At 40.4% G+C, this 27,072-nt stretch overlaps 1 protein-coding gene across 6 annotated transcripts; it reads left to right on the forward strand.

Moving 5' to 3' along the window:
• Positions 1-679: 679 nt before the first annotated feature.
• Positions 680-25,917, forward strand: LOC132778032 (serine/threonine-protein kinase SBK2-like). Of its 6 annotated transcripts, none has more exons than XM_067469960.1 (5): positions 680-1,195; positions 14,131-14,250; positions 20,124-20,298; positions 22,386-22,588; positions 23,913-25,917. In XM_067469960.1, exons 3-5 carry the CDS (start codon positions 20,133-20,135, stop codon positions 24,483-24,485), a joined length of 942 nt encoding a protein of 313 aa, XP_067326061.1. In that variant the 5' UTR covers positions 680-1,195; positions 14,131-14,250; positions 20,124-20,132; the 3' UTR covers positions 24,486-25,917. The 6 variants fall into 6 exon arrangements, with proteins under 6 accessions (XP_067326061.1, XP_067326063.1, XP_060636617.1 ...); XM_067469962.1 differs by having other exon boundaries at positions 680-1,191; XM_067469961.1 differs by lacking the exon at positions 680-1,195 and adding an exon at positions 12,978-13,151.
• Positions 25,918-27,072: the final 1,155 nt, after the last annotated feature.

The following is a 27,072-nucleotide window of genomic DNA, read 5'->3' on the forward strand; positions in this document are numbered from 1 at the left end:
AACTGTTCACTTCCAGAAGTTTTGTATAGCAGGACTCTGGAAATACAGTATCATAGAGAGAGAGGGGGAGGGAGCCTTGTGGTATGTGCAGAGTATATTTTGTAGATTGGTGTGATAAATCTTGCACTAATAAGAAGGGTTTCTAATGCAGAAGTTGGATTGAACACAGCACCTTTCGTTTTAGAAAGTATAGTGGGTTGACTCTGTTAATCGAACTAATTTACCGAGTTGCTTTTAAGCTGCACATTTTCTCCACCATTTCTCATATCGATGTGAGGCATTATCCCATATAAACCTCCTGCCAGATGGCTTTGCAAAATAACCCAATTCTAATGCTTTCAGAGACGGAGAGTGGTTCGTTTCTCTTTGATCATTCTATTTGCATAGTTTGTTATTGTAAAGATCTCTTTCATGTGCGCCCATCTTACTTGCCTTGGATGCCAATCCACCCCAAATACTCATCCCTCCCTCCTTCTAAAAGAAAAGAGATCTATTTCACTAAAAGAAGTGCTTACTTTCTTGATGTCTAGACTTTTTTACATGTACTCTGCCCTTATCCCAGATGTGACGTAAACCACAACAGTCTCTGTTTCTCATGTTTCCATTAGAAGCACCTTTGCGAGGTGGCCAGCTGTTGGCAAGCCCAACAGAGGGAACAGTCTTATGTTGTAGCTGGAGCTTGCGCAGTACTTATCATGGAGAAGAGGTGGATGCATGTGGCTGAAAAGGGGACCCTATTTATCTGCCCCTCCTCCCCATGCAGTGAAGAGACATGGACGCAGGATGTCACTGTGTCACAGCTACCACATGAAGTATTATGGGTCAAGGCAGAGTACCATGGGAAAGAGGTAAAAGGCCACCAAAGCCCCCAGAAACAGGAGCCCAAAGTCTTGCTGAAGGTTTGATATCCTGGCAGATGCCACCGACCAGTAATGAATGCTGTCGTACAGAACAGTTTGCCTGGTGTGCTCACTCTTTCATCTGTCCTAGAGAGATAGATGACACCCACCCTTGTGCTCCTCCGCTTCAGCTCTGTAGGGTGTGTGGCACAGGAGAAGGGGTGGAGCGTCACGCTTCAACCAGTAATGCCTGGCAGATACCCCAGCTGCACTCCACACGGACTCACTAGACAGCCAGCAGAAGCAGGAAGGAGTGATTGGGCACCTTAGAAGTCCATCAGCACAACAGGAGGTGGGTAAGTACCTGGTGTAGTTGTTGCGCTTGCCGCAGCAATGAAGATCAGGAATTCGGTAGTGTCAGTTCTGTTGTTTGAACAGCATAGCGCTCTCCCTAAATAATTCTTAGAGGTGAGTTTAGATTAGACAACTATACGTTTATTGCAGCCTCAAGGTACAGCATATCAGTATAGGCTGCTAAAGTTAATAGATATGGAAACGATTACAGGTGTCAATGACAGAACTCTATGCTATAAATACTGTCTATGCTGAACGTTTGGCAGATTTTGGACATTCTACAAACCTTGTCTGATTGTTTTCCAGGCATTTGATATATGATATACTACAGCGGCAAAAATGTGCAGGTGTGGAGGAATGGCGGCATTCCAGCAAGACAGATATACCACTCTTTCTTTCACTTCACACTGGTTCCGTTCATTGTTTTGTGACTGAGTTGTTTATTTTCCCTCTTGCACCACACACAATTGGTTGACAGTCACTGCAATAATAAAAAGGGTAGTGCTATGATGTCATATCATGCATTATTTTATAGTACATATCATAGAATCATAGAATGGGAAGAGACCACAAGGGCCATCCAACTCAACCGCGTTTTACCATGCAGGATTCCACAATCAAAGAACACCTAACAGATGGCCATCCAGCCTCTGTTTAAAAACTTCCAGAGGAGAAGACTCCGCCACATTCTGAGGCAGCATATGCCACTGTTGAATAGTTTTTAATGTCAGGAAATTCTTCTTAGAATAGGTTGAAGCTCTTTTCTTCTAACATGAAGAATTGCTCCATGTCCTAGTCTCTAAAGCAGCAGAAAACAAGTTTACTCCATCATCCATATGACATCCTTTCAAATATTTAAATATGGCTATCATGTCACCTCTTAAACTTTTATTCTCCAGGCTAAACATACCCAGCTCCCTAAGCTGCTCTTCATGGGGTATGACTTACATAGCTTTTACCATTTTGCTCATAAATCCACTGGAGATGTCGATCAGTCTTTCTTGGACTGTCCCACTTTAAATTTATTGGAGAAACTACCCATCTGGACCTCAGGTAGTTTTCCCCTCAAAAAAGTGGGTTGATTTGAAGCTGTCTGATATAGTGCCCAGAGTGAGTGATATAGTGATGCATGCTTACTAATAAACGTGAATGCATTTTTTTTCTGCAAAAGGTAAATTCAACTTTATACTTCAAATAGTAATCGTTTTACTCATGCAGCAAATTTAATGGGAGTTCTGACTGGCTGCTTCATTCTACAGAACTCCAGACCCCATGAAATTTGACAAAGTGAGGTCCAAGTATTAACACAGTAGAGTCTTGCTTATCCAACCTTTGCCAATCCAATGTTTTGTATTATCCAACGCAGTCTGCCTCCTGCCCGGATCTTCAGCTGTTTTAATACATTGTGATGCTTTGGCGCTAAATTCGTAAATACAGTAATTACTACATAACCTTACCGTGCATTGAACTGCTTTTTCTGTTGCTTTATTGTAAAACATGATGTTTTGGTGCTTAATTTGTAAAATCATAACATAATTTAACATTTAATAGGCCTTTCCTTAATCACTTCTTCTTATCCAACATTTTCACTTATTCAACATTCTGCTGGTCCGTTTATGTTGGATAAGCGAGAATTTACCGTATTATCAAATAGCAGAAGACAAATGGGATCTTTCTGAGTGACTCAATCAAAGCAGTTGGATGTTTCCATGGGAGCAGAAAGTTTATAGCACTGATCTTGATATGGAGGACTAATAATTTTTTCCTAATGTGTCAGTTTACTAGTACCCTATCTGCAAGCATTGACTACAACTGTTTCTTTCTTTGCTGGAAAATACTGAGGAGCACAAGTTTAATTATTACCACTAGATCCAGTAGCAATCACACTACATAGAAATCATATAAGAGGGTGGGACATGAGGAGTCAGGAAAGGTAAAATTAAATTGAACACTAGATCTATTGAGGGTTTCTTCCAATGCTTAAGAGCTTTCTCCTCGTTTTAATTTTTTGGCAATAAAGAATTTATCACAAGGCTGGCAAATCACAATTACAGCAGTATCTTTTTGACTGGGACTCATCACTTGATGTCACTCCTCTCTTGCTGTTCTCCAGAGGCGAAAGTTGGAAAGCGTTTATTTACAAACAGAAACAATTCATTAAGGACCTCCTTTTGTAAAAGAAACACCTTCCAGTGGTCTCCTGTTCACAGAGAACAACAGAAGAGGACAGCTCTATGTGAGAAGTCCCACTGTTATCCTGCTATAATTGTAATTTGCCTGCCTCATGTGATAAACTCAAGTCTTGTAAATAATTCAGTGACAATAAATTATCCCAACAGTGCTTAAATCTCATACCCGGCAAACATGCGGAGTTCAATTACTGCAGCTAAACTCGTTTGCAATATGAGCTATTCATGCAATTTCCTTCCCGACATAGATTATCATTATGGCAATCACACGGGGGAGGGATTTAAATGGTATGTTTGCCACACATTTGAGTCTGAGAAAAATGAGCTAACTATGTAGTAGTAAATAAGATGTCAATGCTGTAGGATGTCTTCAGTAGAGTATCTGAAAGCCATGATACAGAGAAAAGGAAAGCTTTTGCTTGTTAACCATGACCCCATGTAACCTAAGGTCTTGTTCCTTGTCAAGAAAGTTCTGGGAATTCTTGTTAAAAGGGGGTCATTTTCATTAGCAAAGAGAATGTGAACTCTTTCCGTGCCTTACTTTTCACTCACAGCTGGGAATCCCTTAGTGCCCTTTTCCTCCTCTAGTGTCAACAACAAAATGATCTTTCCATGCTCATTGATCTCTGGAGTGTCTTTATCAATTCAGTTGTCTGCTTACTAAAAATTCTGATGGTTCAAGTAAGTTTGTATAATTTATTTGTTTGAAGCAAAATGGAAACAATTTGAATGCCCTTCCCGCAATCCCACACAGAAGTTATTTCTGTTGACATACAAACTAATTGCTTTTCATTGTGATTGTGTGCCTTTGTGTCATTTTTGACTTATGACAACTTTAAGGCAATGCTATCAGAGGGAATTGGCTCTTCCCTTACTCTAAGATGAAGAGAGTATGACTTGCCCAAGGTTGCCCAAGAGGTTTCCATGGCTGAGTAGGGATTGTATACAGTCTTAGTCCAATGCTCAGATGATTGCACTATGAAGGCTCCCAGAGAACAGTCACCGGGAAGCACTATTTTCACTTTTAGAATAATAATAGGACACCCATCCCCAAAATTTGCTTCAGATAAAGACCAATTTGTAGTCATGTGGGAGCTAAGTAGGGTTGCCTGAGTGAAAACTGGAGAAGGTGCCCATCCATTGAAAGGTTGTGCAGAAGTAGGAATTGTAGTAGTTGCTGCTCACCAGACAACCAAATAACCAGCCATGTTTGGTGAAATTGATGAAAGAAACAGGAGCCCTCTCCAGTTTTCATTCTGGCAACCCTGGCACAAATCAGGAATGAACATAATTCATAAAGATACAGGAGTCATCTCTACTTTTCAATTTGGCAACCATAGGTGTGTTTTTTGTTTCTAGATGCTGTTGAACTTGTACAAAAATGTAAATTCAATCAGTGACAGAGGGAAGCAGGGAGGCTTTTTCTTTCTCTGTGCTTTATTTTTTTCTGCAATGGGAATCATGTCCCAACCCATTCTTCCACTTTAATTAAATAAACAAATGATTTTTTTTCTTCTCTGAGTGGGAAAAAAAGAGAAAGAAAAGGTGATTAGATTAGAAAATAGTGAGCAAGAGAGAGGAAGAAAAATCAGCTTCTGCTTCTGCTAAGAACTCTTAGCAATTATTTAAAAAGTGTGTTAATAATTTACAAACTGAAAACAATAATCAAACTAAATGATTATTAAAAAGGGAACATTTGTAATAACCAAGTTAGCTCTGAATTGGTGTTGCATTACTACATCAAAAGGGGGGAAATTCCTTTAATCTTTTTACTCTTCAGCCACAACCTCTGTTTTGAACTTTGGAGAGAAGGAAAAAGTGGCATACATTTTTGAAAGCCCCCCTTTTGTCCTCCAAAACTCTGCTTTCCTTTTCTTCTTCCTTTACAATCTCATCTCTTTTTTCCCTCATGCTCTTTAATGTTCAATTTTTATGTGGATCCATGTTTAATTTTGAGTTTAAGAGCTTGAAAAATGCAGTTTCCTGGGGAGAAGCAGAGTTTCCATGACCCATAAAGTCCAATGTTGTGCTTAGCATAGATTTCAGAAAGATCCTATGAATGTAAAGAACCCCTTTCCCAAAATGCCTTCATTACTTGTGAACTAAGGCTAATAATTCCTAAATCCTGTTGGATGATGATAACAAAAAAGCCACACAAATCCTTTTGCAAAACATCAAGAAAATTAGGCGTTGGGTAAAGAACTAACTGTATAATGTAATGGATCATTTAAACTAAATGTTTTCTTTGGCACAATGTCTCATTTCATTCATTAATAATTGAATAATTCTGGAGAAATATTAGCACTGAAATTCTAAATTTCAGCAATTGTATTTATTTTTAAAAGGTTTGCCCTATTTGTTTGCAACTTTTAATTTAATTCTGATGTCAATTTTATTTTATCAGTTCCTTCCCATCACTATTAGTAGCATTACTGGCAGCATTGCTACAGCCAGGAAGAGAAGATTTATCATGGGTTTGCCATTCTATATCATAATGATTTGGATAATTTTTTAATTAAAAGGATTTTCATTTCAGGGGCATAAGAAAAGAAAAAAGATTTGCATTTGGCATTCCTTCACTTCTCCTCTTTAGAGGACCTCTATATTGTAGAATTAATGCAGCTTGACACCACATTAACAGCCATGGTTCATGTTATGGAATCATGAGATTTGTAGTTTGGTGAGGCACCAGAACTCTTTGGCAAGAAGGCTAATGGCTTTGTAAGACTAGAACTCCCTAGATTGTATAACACTGAGGTATGGCAGTTAATATGGTATCAGATAGCATTACTTTTACAGTGTAGATGCAACCCTAGTCTCTGAAGCAGCAAGCAACCTTGCTCCATCTTCAATATGACATTTAAACATGGTTGTTATGTCCCCTCTTAATCTTCTCTTCATCGGGCTTAATTAGAAAACCCATGACTCCATAGCATTGACTCATGGTAGTTAAAGTGGTGTCAAACTGCATACATTCTACAGTATAGATGCACCCTATAGTCCCTGGTGTTACCAAAATCTCAGTCCACACCTTCAAAAATGAGAGAACGCCTTTGCCCTTTTAAATCCAGAAAAGCAAAGTGAGCGGGTTTTTGTTGTTCTTGTTTACTCTTAAGGAGCTTAAATAAAAAACCCAGACCTTTCAAGGGTGTTATTGCAACATGTTTGAGAGGTGATGCTCGGTGGATCACTTTCATCACACAGATTCTGCTCCTAAATAACATTTCCTTATTTGCCGATTTCCTTAGCCTGAAAGTGGAACTAATGGGAATGGAGATCTTCAGTTGGGTCAGATTTCAAAGTAGGAGGGAAGGCAATGAGACTAAAATCTATATAACTCCTGTTTAAAATGGGTTCACCCATTGAACCTGCATCTGGTTTACTGGGATATTGGAACAGCAGAACAGTAATTTTATAAGGTTCGAAGCATAATTGTACTTGTGAAATCTGCAAATATATAGAAATCTCCACATAAACATTTCCATGTGGGCAGTTGGTGGGACACCCATGAGAAAAAGATCCTTTTTAGTTGAGAAGAACTATACTATATTCTCCCTAAGCATTTCCAGGTTGTCTGGTGTGGTTCTAAGGTTAACTTTTGGTGGATGTTGACAATAAAATCAAGTTGGGGGACCTACTTAAAGGAGTGCTTTCTCAGGTTTTTAAAAAATAGCGTTTGCCATTTTTATTTCTCTTTTCAATTTTTCCACGTTTTCATGGATTGTTTACCTAATCTCTGTGAAAGTTTAGGGACTATTCTAATAAAAAGCAAATAATAGTTTGTTTCTCTGTTTTGATACCCCACATTTGGTTCAAGAGGTATCAACTTTGTTCTGCCCAAAGGTAGGCCTGGCCCGGCCATTCCAGGTGCATCCATGTGCCCCCACCTCTCTTTCTCATAAAAAAGTAGAGGATAGTTTGCTTGTAAAGTTGGGAAAGAAATAGACCTCAGAGGTTTGCTTGGTTTCCAAAGCAACCATCTCCCCTTCCCAGCTTTGCGTGCAAGGATTGTCCTGAGAGGCAGATTGGGTTGCTTGCAGGTGTCCAGACCCAGATGATCGATCACAGCCAAGTGTCATGGAACAGCAGGCGGGAAAGCTTTTGACCTTGACAGGAAGATAATCTGTGAAATCTTGGTTGAATCTTTTGGTAGCAGTTTGCAATAGCCATGGAACTAACAGAAAAGGACGCATCCCTTTAACTAGCACTGATGATGAAGGAACAGATAGCTGACAGCAATAAAAACATCGTAAGATTGAATTTTTATGGCCATAATATTGCATTTCGCACCACAGTAATTCAGCTTTATTAGCAAACCAAAGGTTAAACCAAGCCCTTATAAGAGATATAGACACATACATAAATTGTAATAATAAAATGTATGAGGACAAAATATATCTCATGAAAACCTTTCATTTATATTTTTGAAAATATATGATTTATATATGATTTCCCTTTATGTTTGTGCAACATACATAACTCACTGCAGCCGGCACACTAACAGTTCGGAAAGCTCTGCATCTCACTAGATAAAACGACAGTCAACAATAAAAATGGTAGCTAACCAACTGGTTTCCTTTGCAATCCACTGCTGATGTCTTTAGGAATTTGTAGCTGACTTTTTGGGTTGATACGGAGGGCCCTTCCACACAGTAATATAACCCAGAATATCAAAGCAGAAAATCCCACAATATCTGCTTTGCATAGGGTTATCTGAGTCCACATAGCCATATATTCCAGTTAAAAGCAAAAACTGAGGTGGTATTTTATTCAGCTGTGTGGAAGGGGCCTGGGTGTAATGTATTTTGAATGATATCACACAACATCCAACCTGCTCTTGCTCTCAAGAGGTCTCCCAAGAAATGCCTCCTGAGTTCACTATATAATGGGCAGTGTAATAAATGTTGAATTGGTCTTCCAACACAGGGTGATAAATACATAATTGTTGCATATAATGTATCCCTTTGTACCTTTCCTTGTCATGAGCTGATGATATTGTTTGTAAATGGAGCATTGTAAAGCTTTTCTAAGAGCAACAAAGGATAAATCTTAGAAATATTATTGAGCATATTGCTGTGCAACATCTGTATTCAGTAGCAGATTGCTGTTGTGTTCCCATATAGCAGGGATGGCAAAGTGACTGATGCACATTACTGTCCAATGTATCAACAAAATGGTGCACAATTAGACCAATGCACATCATATTAGCCTTGATGTACCTTGCAGCAATCTGGATGAACATTAGGCACCAATGCACATTGGGCACTCTTGCTATTGTCCCATTACTCATCTTCACAATTCAGCAACTGTGTTTCTTAAATGACACAAAACCAAGGGAGTAAATTTGTGTGGAAGCTCTCCTGCCCAAACCAGAAAATTATTCATTGAGCTTGGTAACATTTTATTTACTGAAAAAAGAAGAAAAAGTTTTCCGCATGTCTCTGAGCACATAAAGAATGCCAACGAATAAACAAACTAAGTCTTATGATTAAGGTTTGAGGAATTCCTAAACTAATTTCTAAGCAGGATTGAGTTTTCATCCCTTAACAACAACAGAAGCAGCAACAACAATGAAATAGTATCTTCAATCTCCTGCATTTGCCTCTGTACTGATATGAGGGATCTACCTCTAGGACCTTCTTGGCATGAAGAAAGAAGAGGAGGGTGAATGAACCCAGCTCATGCCCTTTCTCTGTCTCCAGAAGCTTGGAAATGGATCTCTAGTGGCTTTAGGGGCATATCAATCCCATTTAGGCCCAAATCCCCATGAACTTTCCTAGCGTGTAAGAGAGGATGCCTGGCAAGGAATCAGAAGGCAGGCACCGAGGCAGCAGCTAAGCGAGAGGGCTGCAGGCAAGTATGTCCTTCTTCAGTTGGGCACCAGAAATGTAATAGAGAACTTGACATCAAGTCCATCAGCCATGCTCCTACCCTTGAGAGTTGGACAGACAGCAGAGTTCTGCAAAAGTCGACATTGTTGCTGCTGTTCTTGGAAAACACTCCTTTTCCACTCTGCATTCCAGGATTCCAGAGTCCCGATTGATTCTGCAACCACAACGATGCTATGTAAGTGGAACTAGCTGGGCCAATTGATACACTTTTGCTAACACGATTAGTTCTGCCTTACTAAATTTGGAATGGGATGGATGTGTGTGAAGTGGGTAAGTGGGAAGGGACAGAGAGAGAGAGGAGAGACTATTCATAGAAAGTTATGGCTCAAAGAATACTAGAGACAGTTCTGACGCAGTATATCCCACAGTCCATACACTTCACCTGTTTGAGGGATTTGGTACTGTGCCCATCTAGAATACTCATGGAAATAACCATTCACCATGTGTGTGCCTAACTTCCTGTAACTGGCATGTATGCACGAGTAAAGTCCTTTCTACCAATAGCTCAGGATGCCTCTGAGAGTATGCAGAGTGCCTTTAGCTGATTTTCATCCTAGATGCTGCATTAGTTCACTAAACAAGACAAGCAGTAAATAAGACAACCATAACAAAAAGTCTTATAGTACATACTTTTGTAGAAGTCACTCTCATGTATAAGTCAAAGGCAGGTTTTGGGACCAAAATTGTGAATTTTGATATAAACCAAGGGCCATTCCGCATAGAGGGGAAAGTGCCAATGCTGACTTAAGGGACCAACCACCCCTGGCTGCCTCCGCTGCCATTTTCTCACTCAGTTATCCAAAAAGGCCAGAAGCAAAGTCACAGCAGAGAGAATAGAGGAAATTGGTCCTTTTTTAAGGGTCTCCTAGCATGGGCGAATCTCTTGCCTTTTGCCACTCTACTGAGAGATGGTTCCAGTATTTACATTGATCCATGGATAGGTCTATCCGGGTTTTTTGGTGGGGGTGGGGGGTGGGGGGTGGGGGGTGGAGTTGACTAAAATTTCTAGACTTATACATGAGTATATACAGCAATTTTCAAAGAGATAGCCATGTGAATCTGCCTGTACTACAAGAATAAACACTGTGCTGTATCTTTAAGACTAGCATATGTCTCATATCATAAATCTTCATGGATTTCAACCCACTTTGTGAGATGAATGGAAAATTTGGATATTTATACTTCAGGAATTTTCAAGGTCTGGCTATCTATGCACAGAATACATCATTGGGTTTGTGTGATCCAGGCATGTAGCCCGGGGGGGGGGGGCTTGAGGGGCTTCAGCCCCCCCCCCCCCGAAATTCTCATGGTGGTTCGCGAAAAGGCCTTACTGGTGCATTATTTAAACTGTTAAGTTTATTCATATCATGATCTGATCACCATACTCAATATATCCCATATGCATGGGGGTATTGGGGTAACGATACAAAAGGTTTGCTAGGTTAGACCCTCTTTCACTCAGACTCAACCCCCCCCCCCCAATCGAAATCCTGGCTACGGGCCTGGTGTGATCAAATTGAAACTGGATGCAGAAATGTTATTATTAGCAGTGATCATGATCAAAAGTGTTGTAATAAAGCAAACATTCTGGCAATAAGTGTGGCAGTTAACACATGTGCTGTACAGCCTTTGTTAGCAGGCTGGCTAGCTTAGCAATAATCTCTGTGGTGATTCATGGAGACCATAATACATAGAAAGACACAGATTAAAAAAATATTGCAGTCATCTCCTATATGGAGGGTCACATTCGATCCCATTTACTCCATGTGTAGGAAGAAAACAACCAATTCCATCCCCCCCCCTCCCCGTCTTTATCTGTTCCTGTTATGGCAAATGCCCAAGTAGATGAAATTTCAGATGGGACATAATAAGTCTAACTGGTTGGAAATCCAAGGATTACTTCTGATAAATGTGATAAACAACAATGCTGATAAAAGAAAATACCTTCCAACCTCATGGAAAAATATGATTTAAACTATGGGCCCTTCCAAACAACCCTAAATCCTAGAATATCAAGGCAGAAAATCCCACATTATCTGAGTGTGGACTCAGATAACCCAGTTCAAAGCAGATATTGTGGAATTTTTCTGCCTTGACATTCTGGGATATAGGGCTGTGTGGAAGGGCCCTAAATTTACTGCAAAGATGTTGATATTAGTTGATGGAGACAGATTGTACTTTATGCTGCTAATAGAGTCATAAAATCAAACATTGATTGTAAAACAAAAAAACTTGGGGGACATTTTGAAAGTATGTCCTCTCCCTGGATGGTCCCAAAGACATATTTTCCCCATAACTTGCTGAGATTGACCAACCCAAGCTAAACAAGTGGGTGGATTCATCTACTAAATACCACATGATTAAAGGATCTACACTGCCATATAATCCAGTTCAAGAGATAAAATGGATTTTATATGGCAGTGTAGAAGGGGCCTCAATGAGAGTCCTTTACTAAAGCAACTGTATCTACCTTTTGTTTCTTGTCAGGAATGACTTGAGAAACTTCAAATTGCTTCTGGTGTGAGAGAATTGGTTGTCTACAAGAATGTTGCTCAGGGTATGCCTGGATGTTTTACCATTCTGTGGGAGGCTTCTCTCATGTCCCTGCATGAGAGGCTGAAGCTGAGACAGGAGCTCACTCTGCTCCCCAGATTCGAACCACCAACCTTTCGGTTAGCAGTCCTGATGGCACAAAGGTTTAACCTATTGTGCCACCGGGAGCTCCTAGTATCTATTTGAATGGACTTGTATACACCCATTCACAGAAAACAGTTGTGGGACTGTGAGGCTACTTTCAGAGCAGGAGGTGCATCTTACAGAATCCTGGGATTTGTAATCTGGTGAAGCACAGGAACTTTCTGAGAAAAAATCTTGTGAAACTACAAATTCCAGGCTCCATAAGGTGCAGTCATGACTGTAGTAGTAACAAATTGCTAAGGGTGTGTAATATAAAAGGGAGTTAAATTCGTCCTGGACATTATTTCTTTTCAAACTTAAGATATCATTAAATAGGAGATGGGGTGGCATTGGAAAAGTGCTTGAGAAAACTTGGAATTGAAACAGATAAATAAATATACAAAACATCAAGGTGTTGAATACTCCAAATGCTTTCCATAGTTTGTTACCTTTTTCACCCCATATGATAGTCTACTTTGTATGTTTTTACTTCCTCTGACTGTCTTTCCTACGAGTATAATTAACTCTGTGTCATAGAACTAACTGTCTTTAAGATTTAAGGATAATGTATGGCATTATTTAGAAGGCATGGTGTGTTGGGTCTGAAAGTCTGTCTGTGTACAATATATACTTTAAATAATATGTGTTTCAAAATATGAAAAAATGGAGGAAGGATGACAATAGAAGCCCGATTCTTTGCTTTGTGATTACACCGTTGGACTTCACCATTTGACCGATGCTTGTGTGAGAAAAGTGCAAAATAGTGCATGCGCACCTCTGTTTCAAAGTCACAGAGAGGTTTCCTGGCTAGTTAGACACTCTGGGGAGCGGTTGCAGGGGAGGCAAAAAAGGGCATGGGAAAGGCTTCATCCTAGACTGCCTCTGCAACAGCTATAGGATGGCTCTATTTATTGCTTTGGCCCAAGGGACACCACATAGTGAGGAGGATGCGTCATTCTTTGCCATGTGTTAAGGGAAGGAGGGGTGGCGGAATACACCCGCCCTCTTTTCCCTTTGCCCTGCAAATAGGAGCCATGCTTGGTGGAAAGTGGTGTCTGCCTGATTTATAGGGATTCACTCGCAAGTGTCTCCTAGCCCAATTGACTAACACATGCTGTACAAATGGAGCGGTGAATGCAGAAGTAATGGATTCTTGCTTCTGTATATATAGGGTTGAGGAGAACAGGTGAATTCTATGGGAGGTAAGTTTCCTACCTGCAGTTGGAAGAAACTGAAAGCACCTTCCACACAGTCCTATATCTTAGAATATCAAGGCAGAAAATTCCACATTATTTGAGTGGGGATTCAGATAACGCAGTTCAAAGCAGATATTGTGGGATTTTCTGGGTTGATATTCTGGGATATAGAGCTGTGTGGAAGGGCCCCGAGAGTGGGTATATGAGGGAGGGGGAAGGTATATGGAGGCAATGTAAGTGATGGTACTAACAAAGGTTTTCATTAAATGTTGGGTGAGTATGCTCATGTACCTGTGCATTCATGTATGCTTGCACATGCACATCATGTCCCTTCAAATTGTTTCTAACTTATGGTCACCCAATTGTAGAGTTTTCTTAGAAAAAATTCCTTAGAGGGAGTTTATCATTGGTTTTGTCTGAGACCATCCATACTGCAGAATTCTAGCAGTTTGGTACCACCTTTACTTCCCTTGCTCCACCCTATAGAATCCTAAGATTTGTAAGTTGTATGACACCAGAACACTCTTTTAAAGAAGGATAATATCACAAAAATACAAGACACCTAGCATTTTATAGAACTGAGCTATGGCTATGTAGAGCCAGAGTGCTATAGTTTATGAAAGCTTATGTTGCCAACTTTGTACTGACAGTTCATCTCTAAAGACCTCATTCCATGAGTTGTGGAATGTGCACATGGAGGGGGGGGGGGGAGGGTCATCTTCTTAAGTGCAGCATACCTTCCCATTTCATCATTCTGTTTTACAAATCCCATTGGATGCTTTATGTTAGCTCTTTCTCCCATTTTTTTCTGCACTCTGAATTCAGTCCCCGCCCACTACACATTTTTTTTTTTTTACTCAAGGAAAACTTCAAAATTGTGGAAGCCCGAAACATCACAGGAGAAAATATAGCAATAGCAAAGTGGTGATATTTTACAATTGCACCAAATTTTTGTATAATGTTAAGTAAAAACTTACCATTCCAGGCTCATGCAAAAGAAACTGGGAAAAGAAGTGAAGCATCAATGCTCAGGAGGAGACCACCCATTCTTCCATGTCACTGAAATGAATCAACACGGGTGAATCTGATATATCCCATCTCACATGTAAGGAAGCACTTTCTCCCATTTCTAAGTTCACCAGGAGCTCAGAAGACTATTTTTCCTCAGCTCTTGCACCCGCTCCATACTTCTAATGCAGTTCATTGATGAAATAACACAGACAACAGTCAGTTTATGTTGTGTGAAGGGCTCACTGGAACTTAGTCTATGAAATGTTTCAGAAGGGTGCAGAATTGGTGTGTGTGCATGTATGTGTGTGATGAAATCCTAAAGTGAGAACAGAGTTGGCCCTAGGTAATTTTCAATGGTAAGCAAACAGTCTTTTGGTGCCCGCCCCAACCAATCACTGATATATATATTCTGTTCATTGTGGGAGTTCTGTATGCCATATTTGATTCAGTTCCATCATTGGTGGAGTTCAGAATCTCTTTGATTGTAGGTGAACTATACATCCCAGTAACTACAACTCGAATATGTTAAGGTGTATTTTCCCCCCAAGAGCGCCTTAAGAGCGCCCCTGGGCAAAATCAACTATACTGCTAATGTTACTTTATGTAATGGGTTGACCTGCCCCTGGGTGAGAATGTAGGAGTTGCCCAGGATTAACCAGGGGATTCCCTAGTTTAGTGGAGATTTGAACTCCAGTCTCCCAGAATCCTACCCAATATTGAAACCACTGTACTACACTGGCTCTCGTCCATGTATAGATGGCACCATAATAAATGCTTCCTGAGTACTAGAGTTTTGTCTCTTTGCCAAGGGGGTATCCCAAAAGAACTGCTATGTGGGTATACATCTCATGCAAATCATTTGTGCCTATTGGCATGCGAGTGGAGAATTCCTGTCAGAATTAGAGAACCTGCATCCTTCCATTTCTGGTCCAGACAGCAAGCTCATCTACCAAGTTGTGTGCTCATCAATTGCAATTTTCTCCCAAGGCATGGGCGGGAATTTTGTGACAACCCAGATGCCATTGTAGTCCATTCCCATAAACAAAGCTGAAGGCAGATGATAAGAAAATGCATAGTTCATCAATATGATAGTTACAGAACTGGACACCGTATTCCAGGTGAAGTCTGATCAAAGCAGAATCAATAGTACTGTTACTTCCCTCAATGTGGACACTATACTCCTCTTGATAAACCCTTGCCAATATGATTCCAGGTTGCATCAATTGGAGTATAGTGTTTATATTGAGGTACAAAATAATATTGCTCTATTCTGCTTTAGTCAGCTCTCACTTGGATATTAATAAGCTGGAAGGCGTCCAGAGAAAGGTGACCCAAATAATAATAATAATAAACCCTCTGGAAATGAAACCCTGAGAGGAGTAGCTTAGGGAGCTGGGTATCTTTAGCCTGGAGAAGAGAAGGTTAAAATGCGACATGATAGCCATGTTTAAATATTTGAGAGGATGTCATATTGAGGAGGGAGCAAGCCTGTTTTCTACTGCTCTAGAGACTAAGACAGAGCAATGGATCCAAACTTCAGGAAAAGAGATTCCACCTGAAGGTAAGAGCTTTTTAACACTGCCTTGGCACATGGTCGAGTCTTCTTTTTAATTGTGTGTTCCAGCACAGTAAGAGGTGGCACTGGATGACCCTGGATGTCTCTTCCAACTCTGTTATTCTGTGTTCTCTAGCCCTATTCATGAGATTAATAAAGCAGTGATGTCCTGTAGTAAGTAACAATCCCAACATTGTATAAGGCACAACATTTAGACAAGGTGCCTTCACTTGTATTCCAGGGATTACTCATTGTTACCATACTACAGCCTATTCCTCTCAGAAATCATCACATTTTCAGGGCTAGCTGAAATGGCTACAATGGAAACAAAGGAAGAGGAAAGATTGTTTCAGCTAGCTGAATTGATCTAAATCTGGATTTAACCCATTATTTCTTCTGCATTTGATCCTCCATATGGAGCTCCAGGAGAGGCAATTCAATTTTTGAGGGGAGGCTCCAGGCTTGGGGGTCAAAAAAGCAGTGCTGGGGCCCACAAATTTATTTATTTATTTAGAACATTTATATTCCGCCCTTCTCACCCCACAGGGGACTCAGGGAGGGGCACAACATATATACGGCAAACATTCAATGCCAGGACATAAAACCATAAATATATACAAACATTAACATAGTTACAGAAGTTCATTTTATCCATTTACCTCTGTTGCGTCAGCTCCACTAGCTGCCAATTTGATACCGGGCACAATTCAAAGTGCTGGCTTTAGCCTATAAACCCATAAACGGTTCTGGCCCAGCCTACCTGTCCGAACGTATCTCTCCTTATGAACCAGCTAGGAATTTAAGATCTTCTGGGGAGGCCCTTTGTTGCAGGCACGCCTGGTGGGGATGAGAGACAGGGCCTTCTCAGTGGTGGCTCCTCGGTTATGTAACTCCCTCTCTAGTAATATTAGTTTGGCTCCCTCCCTACTGACATTCTGAAAAAAAGTAAAAACTTGGCTCTTTGAACAAGCCTTTGGAAACACAGCGAAATGGATGAATATGGAATCCAGGAAAAAATGAACATGGAATGGCTTAGACCTGGGGTCCTCCAGCTTTTTAAACAGAGGGCCAGGTCACAGTCCCTCAAACTGTTGGAGGGCCAGATTATAATTTGAAAAAAACCATGAATGAATTCCTATGCACATTGCACATATCTTATTTGTAGTGCAAAAACACTTTAAAACAATACAATAATTAAAATGAAGAACAATTTTAAACAAATATAAACTTATTAGTGTTTAAATGGGAAGTGTGGGTCTGCTTTTGGCTGATGAGATAGGATTGTTGTTGTTGGGTGCTTTCAAGTCATTTCAGATTTAGGTTGGCCCTGAGCGAGGGCCAGGTAAATGACCTTGGAGGGCCATATCTGGCCCTTGGGCCTTAGTTTGAGGACCCCTGGCTTAGACAATGTTTTTGGAAAATGAGTTAATAGGAATTCACTGGTGGTCATATGTTTTTAATGATTTTTTACATGGCTTTTATAACGTGCGCTAAATGTTTTTGTATTTTATCACTATTGTGGCATCGAATTGTGCCAGTTATAAGCCGCCTTGAGTTGCCTCCGGGCTGAGAAAGGCGGCATAGAATTGCTGTAAATAAATAATAAATGTGTTATAGAGGATCCCTGAAAGCTTGTCATTGCTAGTCTCTATACCATAACAATACTAGGAACAGACTACAGCTACAGAATGCAACAAAGTTAATCCAGGGAAGTTTTGATGCAATAATTCCTCTTATTTCTGTCATGCTTCACCGATGCCTGATTGATGTTTTAGGACTATACTAATAGACTTTAGATTTACTGGCAAAGTTGGCACCATATGTTTAAATTGCTTGAAGTAGAGTTGCAAATGGGGTCCCCCACTCTTCCAAGGTGTACAGTACTGAACCCCGCCCCCAAGTCATTTGATGCATTATATAGAAAAACTTCAAACACCTGTGCCCATTCCTGACAGTTAAACAAAAGAAAAATACTTTTTTCATGACCCCCAAAATGTGTTACTTGAGTCAGGCATTTCACTTTGGAAAATCCAGCTCTGTTTAGTGGCTCCTGTATAGGCATCCAAGTATGAGATGGAAAGGGTGAAGGGTGAGGGCATTCCCAGCCAGGAGGGGAAGCCAGGGTATGGAATGGATTGGTTCCAGATCATTTCCCTTCTGTTTCACATTTTCACTGCTTCTCCCTATGTCCAATAAAAGCTTTCAGCACTCCCAGGGAAACGGAGCAAAACTGACAGGCTATTTATTTCTGTGGGAGCAAAATGGGGTTTTCCTCTGTCATGGAGACACAGTAATGACCAAGGATGTTTAATCTGTTCTGAACAGCTTAATCTGGGTATTTATTTATTTAAAACTTTTCTATCCCGTTCTTCTTTACCTCTGTGGAGGGACTCAGAATGGCTAACAGCAAAAATTCAATGCTAAACAATAAAAATATTTTAAACAACATAAATAATACAATAGATTAATATATATATAAGTTAAAATACATATAAAACCATTCGCCAGGTCAATTCGCACATTGTGGTCCAATAATTCTAGTCTTTACCGGTCTCAGTCGTCACTCTGCAAATGCCTGATTCCACAGCCAGGATTTCAATTGCTTCCTGAAGTTCAGGAGGGAGGGGGCAGACTTAACCTCATTTGGGAGAGAGTTCCATAGCCGGGGGGGGGGGGGGCACCACAGAGAAGGCCCTGTCTCTTGTTCCCACCAAGCATGACTGCGAAGGTGGTGGGACTGAGAGCAGGACCTCTCCGGAAGATCTTAACACCCTTGATGGTTTAAAGGAGTATGGGACAGAAGCAAAGCCCCAATTCCTTTGGCTTTCAAATCTAGCTGAGAAAAAGAAGTAACAAGGGAGAAATTATACTTGAATGTATGTATATGTAGAATGGGTTGTTCAAAAACTATAGCACAACAAAAGGCTCATCTACATGTTCATCAAAACTGGGTTCATCCAAAGCATTTCTGCTCCAGACCAGCCCCAGATTCCATTCCACTCTCAATTCACAGCAGTAACGTGATCTGAATAAATTGGGCAAAACTGGTTCAGCTCCACTAGACAGTCACCCTTACCTGGCCAATTGTTCTTGTTGCTGCAGCAGTAATCCAGAGGGCTCTGAGAAACCCCTGTCTCTTACCAGGTGATGGTGATGGCCAGGTGCTCTCTGGAGCTCTCCAACTGGGTGCTGTGGTTCCAGAAACATCATAGCCCTGATCTGCCCCTTTCCCCTGCATTACAGAGCAAGTTATATCAGTGTGTTTGACTTGTCAGGATACTTACACAATGGATAATGTCTTATATGTGGCATTCAAAAATGAGATATTTCAGTCTGCAAACACACCACCCAGTCTATTTTTTCCTACTTAGTGAGCAACCCAAGGGCAACCAAGGAAGGCTTCAAACAGTTGGCCAAAGGAATGTGGATTCTTTTTAGTCATCTTATTTCTCTATCCTCAGCATGTCTAAAGTTGCCACAGTAATTAGGATCTGAAACTGATTATTTTCTTGAGCTTGTTGGGCTGGCTTTCTTGAAGACCTAATTCCTGAGCCTTCCACCTTAATATGGAATACCATTACTCCTACATTTGTAGAGTGCCTGGAGAAAAGAGAAAAGAGTGCCTCTGTGTTCATGCATTTTTACTTCAGTCACAGGTAGAGAACAGCTCCATTCCCCATGTATTGTACACATAAAAGAGGGTTCAGGATGTTAATTTTAAATCATAATTCCTTTTAATGAGAGAACTAGATATTCCACAAAGCTTCCCTGGATTTCCCTGGAATGACATAGGTTCCCTTCCCTCCACAAAGCTTTTATGGCCCCTTCCTTTCACTGGGTTCCAACATAATCCAAACAAAAACTGCCAGAACACGGAATGGTATTTTTTCTTCTGTCAGAGATGATCATTTTTTTAAAAAAAAAATCCTACAAGAAACAGGTACTCTATATGCTGATGAATAGGTCAACCTCATGTATAAGCTGGGTGGCTGGTTTTGGGGTCCAGATTATACATTTGGACATTATTCATGAATATGTCATGAATCTAAATTAAGCATTGACCCCTTGTTTGTCTTAGGCTTCTCATAAGTTGGAAGCTACTTAAAGGCACATAGTGAAAGAAAAAACATATTCAGCTTGAATATTTCTGGCATATTTTTTAATTAGGGAACATTTGAAGAGGCCCATTGGGTCATAGTTCATAGTCTTTTCTTTGTTCTGGAGAACTGAAAGGTTGTGGCTATAGTTAATAGTTGTAACTGTATCAGGAAATTTCAGATTACCAGAACTGGTTTGAATTATCCATCACCCTTCTCAACACATTTATTAGCTTGAATTCTGCCCATTCTTCTCTCTGCTCAAAATAATTTGTTTCAGCTGTGCTTAGCAACCTTTTTTTGTATTCTTTGTAGACTTTGGCCATGGACCTGACTTTGGGTATGGAAGCCCAGGCTCTCCTAGAAGACATGTTGGAGATCACTGCCCAGAGTCTTGTACCTATGGAAGTGACAGAGCATTACCAAGTCATCAAGGAGCTGGGAAAGGGGAAATATGGCCAAGTGGTACTGGTGACGCACAGAAAGAGAGGTAAAACTACATTGTGCTATATGTTCTGGAAACCCTAAATACTCCAAAGGCACCAGATCCTGTCTGATTCTGTAAACTAAACTGAGTCAGATCCAGATGGTACTTGGATGGGACACCACCAACAAATACTGACTATTGGAGGCTATATTTCAAACTGACAAAACCATCTCTGAATATTTCTTGCATAAGAAAGCCATATGGAATTCATGGGGTTGTCATAGGTCAATGTGTGATTTCAATGCACACATACACACAGTCAATAAGAAACCTATGTGGCCATATGGTTGGAAATCTATAACACACACTCTAGCTTTCCTGATTCAGTAAAGATTGCCCATAACTTTCTGCCATCCCACTTTACTAGCTGCTTTTGAATTGTTCCAGTTGCTTTATCCTCTTTTCACTTTCTACCGTTTCTCCTAGGCTTACTGTAAAAGCCTGACTGCTTCTATTAAAAATAGTTGCTGCAGTTTCTTTGCAGAGGCTTATGCAATTAACACTTATTAAAAATGGTCACCACAATTCCGCTTTAGCTCAAGTGCCCAAAATAGCAGGTGGAGCATATTCTTCAAGCTTCCCCACATTCCTGCAGAATGCTTCTTTGGCTGAAAAATAGGAGGGAAAGAAGGGAATGCTTGCTTTCTTTGGTTTGGCTGAGAGAGGGATAATGGGGTGGGAGCTTCTTTTTCTGCTTCTTGTCATTGCCTTCAAACTGGATCCCCAACCCAGCATTGACCCATGTATAAGGTTACCCAGGCTTTTGGGATCATTTTTGTCAACCGCCTCCCTCTTATAAATTTATACATGAATATTTTGGAAAATGTGAATCTCCATAATCATTTGGGAAATGGGATTCATAAGCTTTGTGAAAAACCACTGGTCACTAGAAAGGCATTATCTTGTTAGAAGTCACAATGTTTTGAAAAGTGATATTCATCAACATTCATGCAACGCAACTAGGTCTCTCAGCTGTTAAACTGATGTACCTAGGTATGTCTTTGAACTGTCTGGAACAAAGACATGCCAATGCGCGGGCGCACACACACATACAGCAGTTTCAGAAGTGTTCCTTTAGCTGCTCCAAAATATCTACTCTCCTTTAAAATATATTTGCCTTTTATGCTCTCAAAGACAAAATAAACAGTCTTCTTGAAAAGTAACAGAATTTGTTTACTCGTAAAACTTCATGTATACAGCATATTGGCACTTTGCTGATGAATCCAGTTACATTTGGATTTTGAGTAGTTTCTCTGTGTAGGTAACACAGGGCATCTTCCTTAAAATCTTTCATAGTCCAAAGCATCCCCCTGTCTGATCTCAAAGCATATAGATGATTTCTACTCTCTTTAAGAATCTAACGGCTTCTCCCCCTTCTAGGAATCTAATAGTTTCTACTCTCTCTAAAATTGAGTTTCAGTCCTGAACATTTCCAGACCTGGTCATATAGTCTGCAGCCAGGCCCGTAACCAGGATTTCGGTTCGGGGGGGGGGGGGGCTGAGTTTGCTTCGGGGCGGGGGGGCTGAGTCTGAGTGAAAGAGGGTCTACCTTAGCAAACCTTTTGTATCGTTACCCCAATACCCCCATGCATATGGGATATATTGAGTATGGTGATCAGATCATGGTATTAATAAACATAACAGTTTAAATAATGCACCATTAAGGCCTTTTCACGAACCACAATGAGAATTTCGGGGGGGGGGGTGAAGCCCCTCAAGCCCCCCCCCCCCCCCCCCCCCCCCGCCCCGGCTACATGCCTGTCTGCAGCCCTTCCTACAACAAAGAGCTTAGGTAAAATTGCAAACCAATACACACATGCAAAACAGTAAGCAATTATATACGTAACAAACAACTAGTGGAGGCTTGAGAAGGTTGCTATTTCCAACAGAATATATATATTGTAATAATTATTTTTTACACTCCCTAGTTGTAGGTATGGAATGCATTAAGATATAATTTATTCTTTTTTTAAAAAGAAAATTAAATGTAAGGTCTTAGACTAAGTTTCTATCCGTAGGGAAAATACATTTTCTGATATTTTGGAGCACTCGTCTCCCATCCATATTTTTCATTTTCTTTTTCCTTGCAGGGACTCCAATGGCTCTCAAGCTGTTGCCTAAGGCGAGCACCAAGTTGCAGAACTTCTTGTATGAATATTGTGTGGCACTTTCACTCTCTGTACACCCTGCCATCATTGGCATGTTTGGCATTGCTATAGAATCCAGCCAACACTATGGTTTTCTGTATGAGGCAGCCCTGCACAAAGACCTGATATCCATCATCAAACCCAAGGTAAGGAATCCATAGATTTTTTTTTTTTTTTGCTAAAGATGCTTCTTATAAAATAAGGAATTACATTTTGGGTAGGAAGGAATGAAAAAGTCTCACAAAAAGCAAACAGAGGTAGGCAGAATGACATAGTGCCACTCTATTAATCAGTCAATGATTTATTATGGTCTATGACCAGCACAACATAGAATGGGGCACAGGTGCCCAAGGAAAGGGAATCACAGTTCCCAAGTTGGTCAGATATAGAAGCAGATTAAAAACATGTTATAAAAGAAAACAGATTAAAAAACAAGTTAAACTTATAGTTTGAAAAACAGGTATGGGTCTAAAGGAGAGGGAGGGGGGGCAATATCAAGTAAAGGGGTTCCCTAATCGATTGGATATATACTTTCCAGTGGATATATACTTTGTTGCCTTCTGATTAAATTTATTAATATTGCTTTGTTTCTGAAATTATTAGGACTTTGTTGTTGGGTGCCTTCAAGTCATTTCTGACTTATGGTGACATAATTACAAAGTTTTCTTAGCAAGAAGTGTTCAAAGTGTTGTTTCCTTTGAGGCTGAGAGAGGTGACTTGGACCAGATAATTCAGTTGGTTTATATGCCCAAGTAATAATTTAAACTTTAGTATCCCATATTAGAAGCCACCATTTATTAAAGAGATCAAAACACAATTCTTAACAAAGCCATGTTTTGTTTCTTTTTAACCAATATGGGCATGTTCTTGAAAAAGGACATGTTTACCTGTCTGATGCAGGTTGGTCTTTTGACATAACACAGAGCCAGACCTATTGAGATGGATTATTTTCTTTCAAATGCAACGAGGAGACACAGTATGATTCCAGTATCTGTGAGGGATACGTTCCTGCACTTTGCATGGATATATGAAACTGCGCAAATAGTGAATTCTATTTAATTGAACAACTTCTGGCTCAGGAATACCATAGTGAGGATCTAGAAAATGCCTAAAGAGGATATTTTGTTGGAAGTGAATAAATGAAATTATTGTTATTGGTTTCACAGGTTGGTTCCAGGAGTTGTATTGAGTTTCGATTACTTAGGTCTCCATCAACTATGTTTTTATATTAATATACTTACCTTTAACTGCCATAGTCTCATCCTATGGAATTGGTTTAGAGAGGCATTTAAAACCTCTTTCACTGAGCTTGTGCACTAAATCACAAACCCGGGATTTCCAGAGGATGCTGTCATGGCATTTAAAGTGGAGTATAGTGCTATAACAGTGTAGTGTGATAGGGGGCTAAAAGGTAATAGACAGGTAAGAAGTCCTGATATAAAAACAAATGATCTTCTCTTATCTGACCAGGCGGGGATCCCTGAGCCAGCAGCTAAGCTCTGTGCCAAGCAGTTGGTGAGTGCACTGGACTTCATCCACAGCAGAGGCCTTGTATACCGAGATGTGAAGCCCGAAAATATCCTGCTTTTTGACCGCCATTGCCATTGTATTAAACTGACCGATTTTGGCTTGACAAGACCCCAAGGTACCTTGTTGCGTCTTGTAGCTGGCATCATCCCCTACACTGCCCCTGAGCTGAGCCGTGGCACTGGCGATACCCCAGGCCTGCCCATTGATGCCAGCTTGGATGCCTGGGCTCTTGGGGTGTTGATCTTCTGCCTGCTCACCGGCTACTTCCCTTGGGAGAAGACAGTGCCTGAGGATTCATTCTTTGATGACTTTTTGATCTGGCAGGAATCTGGCTTGGATGAAGATTTACCTTATCACTGGCGCCCGCTCTCAAAAGATGCCATCGCAATGTTACAGAACCTCTTGGCTCTGGATCCCACAAAGCGTGGCCCAATCCGCCGGGTGCTCAGCTACCTTGATCGGCCATGGCGAGCAGAGGCGAGCCCCAAAGATCCCCTGGTGACAGTGCAATAAAGCTGAAACAATTTGATAGGCAGGGGGAGAAGAGCATTAAACTCCCCCTATTGTGGGGTGGGAAGAGAAATATGTTCAATTGCAATTTCCATTTCACCTGGCCAGTATAGCCACTGAAGAGTGGAGTCATAGTCCAATCCCATCTGGAACAAAAGTGAGCAAACTGGCTCATGGCCTGCACGCAAGGCTGTTGGGGTCCCTCAAGAGGAAACCTAAGACTTCATCAGATCATTGGGAGAGAAGCAGGGAAAAGTGTTGTGAAAAGTGGAGATCCGTCGTATCCCTTTTTCTCCTGGCAAAGTCCATCTTTGACGATAGCCAAACAACTCACAACCTTCTTCCCGCTTCCCCCACACTTTCATGAGTCAGGAGTCGGGTAACATTAAAATTGAATCTTCTCTCCGTTTTAGCATGCTGGCAAGATGGATTCCCATGGATGGCCACTGGAAGTAGCTGTGTGGCCTCAGTGGGACTCTATTTTGCCAATGTGCTAAAACGAAGAGAAAACGAAGGGAAACTTCCATGTGATAAGGTCCCTAGAACGCTTCAAAAATGGGGAAAATGTTTTTTGTTTTACTCAAAAGTTCCCCATGCTCAATTTTACAATGTTTACCAGGTTCGTTCAAAACCCCTCCAACAGTCTAGTGGATAAAAGCAAGGCAAACCTCAAAAAGGTAATGAAATTAAAATTAAGAGTACTATGTAAAAACTGAAAGACCTGCAGTGTCTTAATTTTAATTTACAAACTTTTAAAGCTACAAACTTTGGCAAATTTTATACTTTATCTAGAGGAATTTTTTAATCTTAATGCTAATGCAATGTTGGTGGCAGAAATTCCATGGGTGGGGAGAGAATCAGTCTGTAAACTGCTTTTCAATTATTCAAACCAGAAGTCCAGAAATTTGAATCTCTACAAAACATTTTGCAACAGATGTATTGTGGGATATACATTTTGAAGAGATGAAAACATACCTTCCAACATTTGATAGTTGAAATCTGAACATGAACACACAAGCTAGAAGAGGCTATAGCAGTTTGCCTTTTAGTCTATTGGAAGTGCAAAATTCTGCTACCACTTTCCCAGATAGAATTACTTGAGTACAAACTACTTTTGCATTTTGAATTTATTTTTTTACCAACTGGGGTAAGTTGAGAACAATGAGTGAAAATGAAAGAAGGAATTTTTAAAAGCATCTTAAAAAGTTGATAAAATGAATTGGGACAACCCTTAACTGTATTGTGAAGGAGTTCCCCCCACCCATAGTATGTGGCAAGAGAATGCTTAAGGCATGATATTAGAAGAATTCAGCTGTGTGTCTGTATCTGCCGTGTTCAAAAATGCATGCACAATTGTTTTATTACATTTCTTTGTTTTCCAACGTTTCATGAATAAATCTTTCTTTTTTAAAATTAAAAATTAATATAACATAAACTTCTGGATGTTTCTCTGATTTTTTGAAAGCCCTTTGAAAGGTTAAACTTTCAGAGTACAACATGTATCCTTATCATTAATATGTAGGGTATTTCCTTTCACCCTCCATGACTTAAATTAAAAAGGAAGCATCTTCCTCTTTGGTAAAGGTAGCTGTTTTGGAGATGGTCTTTCTTTGTCCATGTAGATAAACTCCTTCAGCAGTTCATGAAGCAAGAGCATACTCCAAACTCTGCCTCTCTCTCTTTCACTCTGCTGCTCCAAGCCCCTGCATAGCTGAAGCCTGAACAAAAATGTAACCGGATCCAAAAGTCCCAGGCTCAGCCTGCTCCCCGGTATAGCCTGATCAATCAGCTGCATGCATCTTATTTTATAGTTGACATACACACAGAGAGACACTGATTCCTTACATGCTCTAACAACCTGCTCCCAGACAATCACAGGGGCTCATTTACACTGGCAACACCCCCTACCAAAAAACCCTGGTTGGACCATATTTTCTTGGTCCACATTTGCTTTGAAGTGACTCTGGCCCTATCTACACTGCCATAATATAGTTTCAGAATGCAGTTTAATGGCATTGAACTGGATATATGGCAGTGGAGATCATATAATTCAGCTCAATGTGCTACAATCTGTGTTATATTACTCTGTACTGACCATTATAATGCAGTTCAAACGGGATTATATGACAGTGTAGATGTGGCCTCAGTTAACACCACACATATCACATACAGTGTGGTGAGTTTGCCATTACCAGTTTCATTTTTTTCTCTGGTGAAATTACTGTACTATTCGGGGATGGTCCACATTTCAACTCTTCCACATGATTTTCAGCTACATAGCCAATGGTCACTCTGCTTCTTTTCCCTTCCCGTTATATACTCAAGTTGGCCATCTTCTCTAGGCAATTGCTTCTAATGTCAAACAGTTATTACTACCTCAGTTTTCTCTTCTTCAGGCTAAACATACCCGGTTCTTTCAACCATTCAACACAAAACTTGGTTTTTAGACATTTTATCATCATGGAGTGCATCTACACTGTAGGATTCATTCATCTGATGCCACTTTTACTGCCATGGTTCAATGCTATGGGATTTGTAATTTGGCGGAGAAGGCAAAAGAACTTGTAAAACTACATTTCTTCTGAATCCA

This window comes from Anolis sagrei, chromosome 6, assembly GCF_037176765.1.
Source record: "Anolis sagrei isolate rAnoSag1 chromosome 6, rAnoSag1.mat, whole genome shotgun sequence".
Lineage (NCBI taxonomy): Eukaryota > Metazoa > Chordata > Lepidosauria > Squamata > Dactyloidae > Anolis > Anolis sagrei.